This window comes from Drosophila takahashii, chromosome 2R, assembly GCF_030179915.1.
Source record: "Drosophila takahashii strain IR98-3 E-12201 chromosome 2R, DtakHiC1v2, whole genome shotgun sequence".
Taxonomy (NCBI): Eukaryota; Metazoa; Arthropoda; class Insecta; order Diptera; family Drosophilidae; genus Drosophila; species Drosophila takahashii.
The window spans coordinates 5,296,936-5,309,947 of NC_091679.1; the positions used below are offsets into that span (position 1 = coordinate 5,296,936).

A 13,012-nucleotide genomic window follows, 5' to 3' on the forward strand; every position below is an offset into this window, starting at 1 on the left:
TCTTTGGATTTTATTGTATTATCTTCTACTCTAGGATATGACACTTTTTAAATATTTCCGAATTTCAATTTAAATTTAATCAAAATCGGACGACTATATCATATAGCTGCCATAGGAACGATCGGAAAATAAATGGAAAAATAATAGGAAATAAATTCTAGCTTCTTTGGTTTTTATTGTATTATCTTCTACTCTAGGATATGACTCTTTTTAAATATTTTCGAATTTCAATTTTAATTTGATCAAAATCGGACGACTATATCATATAGCTGCCATAGGAACGATCGGAAAATTAATGAGAAATATTAGAAAATTGAACATTTTTGCGATTTGTTAATTAATAGGAATGATCTGCAAGGGTATATAAGCTTCGGCTGGCCGAAGCTAGCTTCCTTTCTTGTTTTTTTACATTTTCTATGAAACAATAATTTGAATAAAAATTTCTTGTTGAATAACAGCAGCAAGAATAACGGATGGCCGGTCGCATACCAGTTACGAGGCAAATTAGCGAAATAGCGGCGCGGCTAAGAGAGTTTGGAGATTGAGAGTGTGGAGAATGAGAGAGTGGAGAGTCTAGCGCCGGAGAGAGAGGACTCTGATAGAGAGAGTTTGGAGAGTGAGAGTCGGGAGAACAAGGGTGCAGAGAGAGAGAGAGAGAGAGAGAGAGAGAGAGAGAGTGGAGACTTTTCTGACAGAGCGAGAGTGCCGGGTGCAAAAGGAAATAACGGAACGACACCGAATTTTGGACTCTGCCGCGAACTTTGGACCAGGAGGACAAGTGCCACATCGCAGCAATGGAGCGGCATACAGGCGTGCACCACGTACACCATTGGAATCAGCGGGACGGCGGCAACACGCGGAACTACAATTGAAGGCTGTGAGTGAAGGACAAGGAGGACAACACGAACCACGGACTTTGGACCCGGATTGCTGAGATGCCGCGGGCAGAGCGCAAAAGGGATATAACGGTGCCCGGAGGCCCTATATAAAGCCGCCGGGCGTTGGCAGCTGGATCAGTCGATCACGAGGAGTCAATCCGTCAAGATCAGTCAAGATATCAATGTGAACAAGTCGATCAACCAGTACCAAGTAATCTACAAGTAAAACACAAGTCAAGTCTTCGGACACAGCGCCGTGGGAGCCTACAAGGAGCAAGATCGCTACGTCGAGACATTCGGGATTGGATCATTAGGAATCTCCGAATTGACGCGGCTAAGTCAAGGCGAACCGTTTCTACTCCTGCTACTCGCATTACGCCTGGCAGGTCTATCAGAGTTGAGCAGTGAAGTCCTGCGACAAGAGATCGTGAACTCAGGGCGAACGAACTAAACCTAGGGTGCCTTCTTTCAAGTCAAGTGGAAATCGAACAGGTCCTGGCGCGACCAGCCAGAAAGGGCGAGCAGTGGGCCAGTTGTTGTGTCTGGAGGCGCTGTCCTATAGAGACTCAACGGCTCTACGAGCCCATGACCGGCGTGTGTCCAAACCCCGAGTGTTACGAGTCAGAAAGGGCGAGCAGTAGGCCGGTTGTCATTTCAAGGCGCTGTCCTAGAGAGACCCAACAGTTCTACGAGCCCGGGACCGGCGTGTATCCGTAACCCCAAGTACCAGAAGCCACGCTACGTCCAACCTCTTAACCAGCACATCTAGGAGCAGAGCAACGGACATCGAGCTAGCGGATGAGGCCAGGGTGGAACGTTCGCGAGCAGATATAAAAAATTAGTTCGTTACACAGTGTCACTTGAAATGTTTTTAATCTTTACCAGTGGTAAATGGTGTGCGGTGTTTATTAAATGGTATGAATAGTACTTCAGAACTAATTTAGTTGTTTAAAATTATCAAAATATTACATTTATTTCAGACAGGCGGATTGAGACTTCTTGGGGCCAGAACTGTTGTGCCTGCATTTGTTATATTTGATTTATTCTTTTCATAGTTTTTGTTGTAGATACCCGACATTAAACAGCTGATCAGAGGGTAAATGATCGGCCATGGCAAACTAGGCATAATTTCTTGAGAGATCCCTTAATTTTGTACGGAGACGTAATAATGGTAATAACTCCTACTCTTATTATTATTCCTGGTCTTACATTAATATCTAATTATTTTTGATATTTTAAGAAGATAGGCTTACAAGAAATGGATACCTAAGACCTGCAACTGGACAAGCAAAAACCGGGATTGCTTCAGGTATTAACAATTTTTAATTCCAATGCTTAGATTGGAAATATTAATAAATACACAAAAAAATATTACGTGAAAAAATGTATTTTTATTATGGGAAATTAGATATTGCAAAGCAGGAGAAAAGAAAAACTGCGAGGGTCTGGAAAAACAGATATTCCAAGGAGTGGAAGACCAAAACTGGGAGGGTGCGGAAAAGCATACATTGCAAGTATAGGAAAACCATAACTGAGTACGTGTGAAAAATCTATAATGCGGGAAGGCGAAAAGCCAGTGAATTTTGGCCTGCATTCTACTGCCAGAGATCCAGATAGAAACCTCATTTCCCCCTTAATTTTTGTGTCACCCCGTGTATTTTGAAACCCGAGATGGATGCAATGCAAGGGGTGATTGAGGTTTTGTACTTTCCGCATGTATGGAAAAACCTGATGAAAATATGTTATATTCCAGAGGAATTTTCGCGGTGGGTCGCGAAGCTGCTAACATAAAAACCAATGGTCTGTATGAGCAGATCATTCGGGTCCAAATTGTTTACGTTACCTCAACCCAAAATTCTGAGAGAATTCACTCTCATGTCCCTAATGACTTTGTTAGTGTGACAGTTTCCCTCCAATCTTTGTCTATTTTTATTACATGTTCTTATATTCTACCGGGCTCTGACCTAATAGTTTATGAGCAACATCTATCTGCTATTAAATCTGTTCAATCCCTTCTTTTCAATTGAAACCTTTTGATTGTTTTGGTTGACTTAATTATCCCGGAAATTTCTTGGTCCCCTCCTACTGGCTTTTTTGTCGCTCTACATTTATCCTTTTTTATCTTGGCTAGATGGACTCGGCTAGTGACCCTGATCAAGAATATATATACTTTAAGAGTCGGAAACGCTTCCTTCTCCTGATACATTCTTTTGCACGAATACAATGTACCCTTTTACTCTACGAGTAACGGGTATAAAAATTACTACTTTGCATGCAAAATTGCATAGAATCGAAGTGTTAATATGCCTATCGCAGGAAGTGGTTGACCGATCTTAATGATATATACCTCATTTTTTTGTCTGTTAATTGGCTTGTGGTCCTAAGGCTATTAGACCATTTGAAAGGACTTGAAAATCAGGATCCGCTGAAATGACATGCAAGGTGGAGTCACAGTATCAGGTCCCAGTTCAATGTTTTGAACCGCATTATCTTATAATGGTTTAATTTTAAGTTAAACAAGTAAATATAATTGCCTAGGACTAATTTGGACACTTATCCTGCCTAAAAATGGGATATTTAGATAAATTTAGTTTTTTATGTACCAGAGTCCTCGTGACTTATATAGAGTTTTTGTTTCTTCATTTTTGTACCTTACTAAGGTTCACTAATTAGAATAAGAAGTAAAAAGTCGAAAAAAATTATCAGAAGGGTTAAAAAGCTTTGAATGTGCTTAAATGTGCTAAACTCGTGTCCAGCTCATTTTTCAGGTTGATCCACTGAAATTATTGCCATAGAACAATGGTAAAAGCGAATCGGGCGATATTAACAGTGGAAGTTGTTCTATTTATAACACAAAGGTGGGTAAAAACAGAACCTTCTAACGGGAAAGGCGATATAGAGAAAATATGATGGTGAGCATGGTGTGCTAAGCTCGTGACCACCACTGTACGTACTTGTGGAATTTTCTTTGTCGTAACTTACCTTCCGCTCCGTTTTTCATGGTGTTGATGTTTCCACTTTCTAAAGGGCTACCAGCATTCCCACTGTTGGCGCTCTGAAGCACACCAATCCCACTGCTAAAAACATCGTTCTCCTGCTGCATTTGATTTGAGAAATGGGTTTCCTTAGCACGCACTACTTCGTTCAGTCCTTTGTTGTGACCGGGTGGCTGCTTTCGCCGCGATTTGGCCGTTGTGTGCACGTGTGGTAATGGCGTCGTCGTCGACTTGGGTGGTAATCGTAATTCTGAAAGACATGCACCAATTGAAAACAAGTGAGAACGCTATAGTCGGCTTCGTGTCCCGACTATCTAATACCAGTCACTCGGCTAAAGCAAACACACAAGCAAACTGCATTTATACTTCTCGGAAATCTTTAAAGATGTGGGCCCCAGACAGACAGACAGACAGACAGACAGACAGACAGACAGCCAGCCAGACAGACAGACAGACAGACAGACAGACAGACAGACAGACAGACAGACAGGCAGACAGACAGACAGACAGACAGACAGACAGACAGACAGACAGACAGACAGACAGACAGACAGACAGACAGACAGACAGACAGACAGACAGACAGACAGACAGACAGACAGACAGACAGACAGACAGACAGACAGACAGACAGACAGACAGACAGACAGACACACAGACAGACAGACAGACAGACAGACAGACAGACAGACAGACAGACAGACAGACAGACAGACAGACAGACAGACATGATAAAACTAAAATTTCATTATTCATGCAGGGCTCTGATCCGCACTGACTTTGTCGGGCTAAGGTTTTCTAATGCTTCCCTGCTCTCTATTACGTTTTTGGAACTTACTGATGATGACTGCATGACAAGTTGACCACGTCGTGTGGTCGGTTTACATCGCCAGGACATCAATAAGTAAGTTTCTATATTTGTTTTCCTCTAAATCTATGTATATATATATGTACAACTTCACCATGATCACAACACAGACGATGTTAACTACTCTTACAAGACAACCTCATTTCGCTATTAAAGTAAAATATTTGCTATCCAAAGTCTATCTACCGATATCTGTAACAGAACTATAGAATTTATACCTTGAGACCTTATGTCTAGATTTCTCTCCATTAATTCATTGCACCAAACAAGAAAAAGCTATGATAGTACATATTTTTTATATAATCTTTATATTGACACTTTTAGTATTAGTCTTCATAAACATTTTTATATTTAATTTACTCCCTTTTATATTTTTTTATCATCAACACACTTACACCTATTATAGATATTTTTGTCAATCATCATGCACACATACACAAAACCCTTTTACAATAAATTTATAATGTGAATTGAATCTCATAATGTGTTGGTAGAAGCCGATTAAAAAGCGGGGGGGGGGGGGGAGCTGGTAAACATGGAGGAAGGGGTCAAGAACAGTGACACAACTTTTGACTGACGACCGCGACATTAGGGGATCGTATTGCGCGGCCCGCGACGATCCATTTGGCACACGAAGTCTGAAGGGGAGGGAATGTGGCCGAAACACAGCCCGATCGTGTTACGATCAAGCTACAGCTGAGCTTGTGGGGCAGTGCAGACAGATGACCAACGGACCTTACGAATTCTATCCGTTTTCCAGACACGATAAATTTATTCTCATTATGTTGGAGAGGAAGTGGCTTCCAAAGAACCCACCCCAAAATACGGCGAGCTTAGCCGGCAGCCAGCGTGCCTGCTCAGGACGCAACTTCCTCGGCCCAAGTCCTTCTCAGGACTGGGGCACTAATATGCCGACGTAACAGAATTGGCGCCCAAGGAAGTACTTTTGTATATTTTTTAAGGAATTTTTGTAGGATCCACCATTTAGATACTTATGGTGTCTGAGTTGGTGTATCTTCTACCTTCGGTATAACCCACATCTCTAAATACCAAAATTTAATTTTGCTATTGTTAACGCAAGGGACATAAGTAATTTAAATCAATGCTAGCGTCATTTTTTTTGTTGTTGTTTTGTTTTATGGTAGATTTCAAAATATTTAGAATTTAAAGTCCGCAACTTCTGCGACAGTCAGAATTGAGGAGGCCTCTCAATCGGAATTTTGTCTCAGAATTGAGGTACGACTTTATACTTTGGTTCCTTTTTAAAATCAATCCTTTGTTTGAACATGGCAAAATTTACTAAGAATTTCGGAGAGAAATATGAGTGTTCCTTTTTATAATATTATTAAGAACACTACGTGCAAGACCGACTTTTTATTGTTTTTTTTTTTAGGGATTTAAATTCGAGGGCTTCCTTTGGCCGACGCTATCCGCTTGACTAGGTTATGCCAGGTCTTTCGAGAGGTTCGAGTCCAGATCAAGCTGAGTTGCTGCAAAGGCTGCGGCGTAACAACTGGCGGTGTCAGGATGTTGCGATTACGTGGCGTTCTCATGACCAGGGGGGAGGGGGCGTACTGACCGGATCCATACAGCCGACGCTATCCGTTTGTATTAGGCTATGCAAGGTCGCTCGAGAGGTTCGAGTCTGTATGGATACCACAACTACAGGGGCGGGTGGCGAATTGTATCTGTCTGGCCGACGCTATCCGTTTGTACTAGGCGATGCCAGGTCGCTCGAGAGGTTCAAGACCAGAGAGAGAGGAAACAGCGAGGCAGTTCCTAGTGTCTTGGAATAAAGCTCTTTTCGTCTGTCTATGAGTGAGCTTAGCTGTTTTCCGATGACTGGGGGGAGGGGGTTCGGACAGTACCTTCTACGGGGAATCAGCACTCCGGTGGAGGCTGTAGTCCTGGGAAGAGGTCAGTAGGGCATGGGCGGAACTGGTAACTCCGGTGGAGGCCAGTTGAATTCACCCATGGATTTCTATTGGTTAGGGATTTTTTTTTTTTTTTTGTAGATTCGGGGGCTTAATTTCGGACGGTTTCTTGACCCGTATATACCCAATCATACCAGCAAACCCGACTTAAAAATTTGATTTATATTTGTTTCAAGTCGTTGTCCATTGAAAGACAGCTTATGCATGAAAAGTATAGTCAGCATAAATACACCCATACGTCAACATACACACATATAGTCGTCATCGTCTTTGACCGTCACTTTGGTAATTTGAAGATTTACCTCAATTATTTTTTATTCTTGAATATTTATTTGTTTTTTTGATCGTCTGAAGGGCGCGTGCCAGTCAGTTTCTTATTACCACGGTACAAGCTAAACGTAGGAGAATATAAAGTAAGGTAGGTCAGATACGAGCTAAGCTAGCGAATGGAGTAGATTAGTGAAAATTAATGGCAGGGAAACGAAAGCAAGTGGCGTTAAGATTACCTCTGACTAGGTCGGCACGGGCATCCACATTAGCGGCAAGACAGGCTGGTCAAGCTAGAATAAGCGGTAGCAGAAGAGCGAGCACCAGCCGCTCAACGGATTCAGCACCCAATCAATCGGTGAGCCTGGCGGAATATAACCGCTCAGAAATGGACGACTCATTAGGAGCCGTAGGGGGGTTACAAACCGGCTAGGCCAGCCGCAAGAAAGGTCCAGCATGCTCCCAAACACAGGAACAAGGCCACGTCATTCCACCTCCGAAAGTAGGGTGAAGAGAATGCTGTCAGCCATTATATTATTATCAGCCATTATTATACAAGGCAACGAACTAAAGGCAACACTCGCAACGCAGATCACAGAGTTAAACACACAAATGATAAATCTCCAGTTGCGAGTCGCTGAAGTAAGCGAAGCACAGGGATCCGGAAACTTACCGGGAGGCAATAACGCGACTCCCTAACTAGCAAGGGGACAAGAACCAACATCAAATGGTCGAGATACCAGACATAGGTTCAGGATCAGAACCACCAAGATATTCTGGACAGGCCTCAGGGGATCCGCCTACTCTTAATGAACGAGACAGGGGAGAGACTACTAGTATGCAGGAAGTTTCACAGCTAATTAGTCGATCAGCTGGAAACCAAAACGTCAGACTCGACAAAAGGAATCTCAAGTTTGATGGCACTGCCAGGGGTATGACCGTAGAGAGTTTTCTGTTTCGGGTGGAAAGGATGAAGGATTTATACGGGTGCACGGAGGATCAGGTGTTCAGAGAGTTTCATATGTTACTCACATGCCCCGCCTTGAAGTGGTATTGGCAACTGTTAGAAGTCAAAGCTGATGAGTACGACTTTGGCTACCTTTCGCTGACACGAGAGATGACCAGGGCGTTCTCAGTCTCGGAAAACGATTATGTTACCATCAAAGACCTGGTGGAGCGGCACCAGGGTTATAATGAGAGTTTGGATGATTACATCTCGGCAATGCACAACCTGCATTTTAAGATGCGAAGGAAAAATCCAGAATCAGACCTGGTGGAGATTTTGAAAGAAAATTTAAACTCCCATCTCGGAGCATTTATGTTGGCTTCTCCAATAGATTCGTTAGCAGAGTTCAAAAAGAAGGAAAAACGGTTGGAGAAGTGGATAAGAGATAAGAGAGCACGGCCGCGACACGTCAACGAGATTGTCAACGAGTCGGAAGAAGACAGCGAATCAGAAGAGTACCAACTTGAGGCGTTCCAAAAAGACCGGCGATCACAGGGAGCGAATGCGTAAAAACCAAGCAGGACGAACCCATTCCGGCAAAATGCAAACAAGAAAGTTTTCGCAGGAGGGAACGGACCAGAAGCAGGAGGAGAGTGCTCATCCACGTTTCATACTTGTGTTACTCTTGCAACAAGCCGGCCGATTTCTATCGCCACCGCAACCATGCAGAGAGGACAGGATGCCATGACACACAGTGTCATTACTGTGGCAAAAGTGATTCGTATCACTCAACGCAGGCTCCTTTTTTATCAAAAGGTCAGACCAGGGACTCAGGGATGCCCGGTCGGAAAAGCGAGACCCAGACACAGTAGAGAGTGCGATCGCGAGCCCAGTACAGATTTCTGCGCATAAATCTTTTCAGCAGCGGAAGACGGAGTATGAGGCGGTTTGCGCACGAATCTTTAAACCAGACGATAAAGAAGAGGACAAGAGACAGCACTGGAGGGACAAGAAGCTTCACCACCTACATCATTCTATGTAAATTAATTAAATTAAATTAGTGGCTACCATTGTCAGCCTTAAAAACGACAACCGTTTGTTTGCCAAGACCGGGCATGATCACCAAACCAGTAGAATGGGAAGGAGAGACAAAAGAACTAGAGTTCTTTATAGTGCCAGCGTTACAGCAATCGTTTTGTTTTGGGATTGAGTTCTGGGAGGAGTTTGGACGTAGCGGAGGTGGATCCAATGGCACCCGTAGAAGAAGACAAGCCCGCGCGGCAGGAGAACGCCTACACTCCGCATAAGCTCTCAACAGAACAGGAAACCATCTTAAACCAACTGGTGGCAACCTTTCCATCATGTTCAGACTAGATCGGATCGAATGATAAGTTTAGGAGTGATTGAAGAAAGTAACAGTAGCTGGAGCTACCCAGTCACCTTTGTGCAGAAAGGCACAAAAAACCGTCTTTGCTTAGACGCCCGCAAAGTAAATGTCCGGACTATAAAAGATGCGTATCCTTTACCGCACATTGGGGGCTTATTGAGTCGGCTGCAAGAAACATATTATATTTCGGCAACCAATTTAAAAGACGCCTTCTGGCAAATACCATTAGAAGCCAAGAGCAGGGAGAAAACAGCTTTCACTGTGCCAGGTCGGCCGTTGTATCAGTTTACGGTTATGCCGTTTGGTTTATGCAATGCAGGACAGAGAATGTGCTGACTAATGGACAAAGTTATTCCAGCGGCACTACGGGAGCATGTAATTGTATATCTCGACGATCTGCTGGTATGTTCGCCTACTTTTGAGGCACATTTAAATATGTTGCGGCAGGTCAGTGACTGCTTAAGAAGGGCAAAGCTGACGATTAACGTGGATAAAAGTAAATTCTGCTACAGCCAAGCTAAATATCCAGGGTATATTGTAGGCGGAGGTTGCATAAAAACAGACCAGACAAAAATACAGGCGATTCAAGTGTTTCCGCAGCCCACTTCCGCCAAGCAAATGCGGAGATTTTTGGGTATGACAGGATGGTATCGGCGTTTTATGCAGAATTACTCACAAACGGCGGCGCCGCTCCATGAGAGTCTAAAAAAAGATCGGATTAAGAAATATGAACTTGACCAAGAAGGAGTGAAAGCATTTGAGGCTCTGAAAACCAGCATGGTTTCCGCGCCAGTACTGATAACCCCGAATTTCTCCAAACCCTTCACAATTCAATGCGACGCATCCACAACGGGAGTAGGAGGCGTGTTATTTCAAACCGACGAGGACGGCGGAGAACATCCAATCGCATACATGTCTGCAAAGTTGAATAAAGCTCAGCGGAACTATTCCATTACGGAGCTGGAGTGTTATGCCGCGATTTTAAGTATTAGTAAATTCCGACCATATGTGGAAGGCATGCCTTTTAAAGTAATCACGGATCATGCTAGTTTAAAGTGGCTCATGGGACAAAAAGATTTGTCAGGAAGACTGGCAAAGTGGAGTTTAAAATTGCAAGCTTTTGATTTCCAGATTGAGCATAGGAAAGGGGCACTGAACGTAGTCCCCGACGCGCTCTCGAGAACACATATGGACGAGATAGCTACAGAAGACCCAGCAGAAATCCAAGTGGATCTAAAGGCGGACGCATTCCAGTCAAAAGAGTACCGAGAGCTGGTTCTGGCAGTGGAGAGGCACGCAGAAAAGACACCAGACATTCAGGTATCTGAAGGCTATGTGTACAAACGATTAGGCTTCCGGTCGGGAGAAGTAATTAACGAAGACCGAGCTTGGAAACTGTGGATTCTGCTAGAGCTTAGGCAGGATATCGCCTTTCAAGCTCATCACGGCAAGACGGCAGGTCATGGAGGGATCCACAAAACACTGGAAAGAATTCGACAGTTTTATTACTGGCCCGGCATGACAGTCAGCGTACAAGAAATAATAAAGAATTGTGAAGTATGCAAAGTCAGCAAAACCGCCAACAAAACGAACCGACCCCCAATGGGCAAACAAATCATAACAGAACGCTCTGGGCAAAGATTATATATTGATTTCATGGGGCCATACCCCAGAACAAAATCTGGAAACACCGTAATCTTTGTATGTCTAGATCATTTTACTAAGTTCGTTTGGTTAGAACCAATGCGGAAAGCCACCGCTGGAGGAGTCGTCAGCTTTCTGGAGAAGTCAATTTTTCATCAGTTTGGAGTGCCAGAGTTTATACACTCCGATAACGGCAAGCAGTTCGTCTCCCAGGTATTCGCAGAACTGCTCGAGCAACATGGAATTCGACACATACGAACTGGCTTCTATGCTCCACAAGCTAATGCAGCTGAAAGGGTAAACCGATCCATATTGCAAATGCTCCGCGCAACGACTGAGAAAGACCAGCGGAATTGGGACTCCCACTTAAGTCGAATAGCGTGTACTCTAAGAAATGGGTATCATGAAGCGTTGGGATTGGAACCATACTATGCGATGTTTGGGACACGGATGGTCACGCACGCCAGTGCGTATGCGATAATGAGACGCCTTGGCGGGGTCTCAGCAACCGATCAAGCAGTGTGCTTAGCGGACAAGATGGAGTTAACCCGAGATCACGTGAAGAAAGGTCTAGCACGTGCACACGAGAAAGCGGAAAGGAGCTATAATACCCGCAGCAGAGAAGTTGAGTTTGCAGTGGGACAAGTGGTATATCGCGTGGGATATACGCGAGATCAAGAAGGAAATAACAGAAAAAATATCCTTTCTTGAGCATTCCCTCGAGTTAATTGATTGGCTCAAACATATGATAACATGGAGGGAGGACCAAATCCGGTAAAAACTAATACAAGTTCGGCAAGAGGAGGACGAGGTGGAAGCAAACCGCCTCCGGGAAGAAATTGGAGTAATCAAGACGGATATATCAGATGATCAGGACCACCTACAGAGGGTCCATGGAAATGTGGACTGGAACATCCTGTCCGTCTACCGGACGCGAATGGAGCTGCGGCGGCTGGAAGGATGGGTGACGAGAGCCGCACCCAAGAGCCGGATCAGATTGTAAAAAAAAAAAAAAATAAATAAATAAATAAAAATATAGATAAAAATACTAAAAAAAAAACTCTGTTTCAAAAAAAAACAAGAAAGGAAGCTAGCTTCGGCCAGCCGAAGCTTATATACCCTTGCAGATCATTCCTATTAATTAACAAATCGCAAAAATGTTCAATTTTCTAATATTTCTCATTAATTTTCCGATCGTTCCTATGGCAGCTATATGATATAGTCGTCCGATTTTGATTAAATTAAAATTGAAATTCGGAAATATTTAAAAAGTGTCATATCCTAGAGTAGAAGATAATACAATAAAATCCAAAGAAGCTAGAATTTATTTCCTATTACTTTTCCATTAATTTTCCGATCGTTCCTATGGCAGCTATATGATATAGTCGTCCGATTTTGATTAAATTAAAATTGAAATTCGGAAATATTTAAAAAGTGTCATATCCTAGAGTAGAAGATAATACAATAAAATCCAAAGAAGCTAGAATTTATTTCCTATTACTTTTCCATTAATTTTCCGATCGTTCCTATGGCAGCTATATGATATAGTAGTCCGATTTTTTAAATAATTAATTCGAAATTCAGATATATTTAAAAAATAACATCCCCAAAAGTAGAAGGTAATATTTCAAAAAACACCGAAGCTAGAATTTTTTAAAGTTTTTTTTTCCGATTGTTCCTATGGGAGCTATAAGATATAGTTGTCCGATCCGGTCGGCTCCGACATATATACTACCTGCAATAGAAAGAAGACTTTTGGAAAAGTTTCATCCTGATAGCTCAAAAACTGAGAGACTAGTTTGCGTAGAAACAGACAGACGGACAGACGGACAGACGGACGGACAGACGGACAGACGGACAGACGGACATGGCTAGATCGACTCGTCTTGTGATGCTGATCAAGAATATATATACTTTATGGGGTCGGAAACGTCTTCTTCACTGCGTTGCAAACTTCTGACTGAAATCATAATACCCTCTGCAAGGGTATAACAAGAGAGTACGCCAGACACATTTTAAAATCGTTAGTGGGTGACTGTGGGCGTTAGAGGGGGCGTGGCGCTCGGTTGAAATAAACTTGCACTGCGTAGAA

The 13,012-nt window shown here is 43.1% G+C and overlaps 1 protein-coding gene across 1 annotated transcript in view; it reads right to left on the minus strand.

The window, feature by feature from the left end:
* The window catches only part of DIP-lambda (Dpr-interacting protein lambda), a 476,056-nt gene that overhangs the window by 84,236 nt on the left and 378,808 nt on the right, over window positions 1-13,012 (minus strand). Inside the window, exon 9 of the mRNA XM_070213258.1 lies at window positions 3,861-4,124. Within this exon, the coding sequence (XP_070069359.1) occupies window positions 3,861-4,124 (264 nt within the window). The remainder of the gene's footprint in view (window positions 1-3,860; window positions 4,125-13,012) is intronic.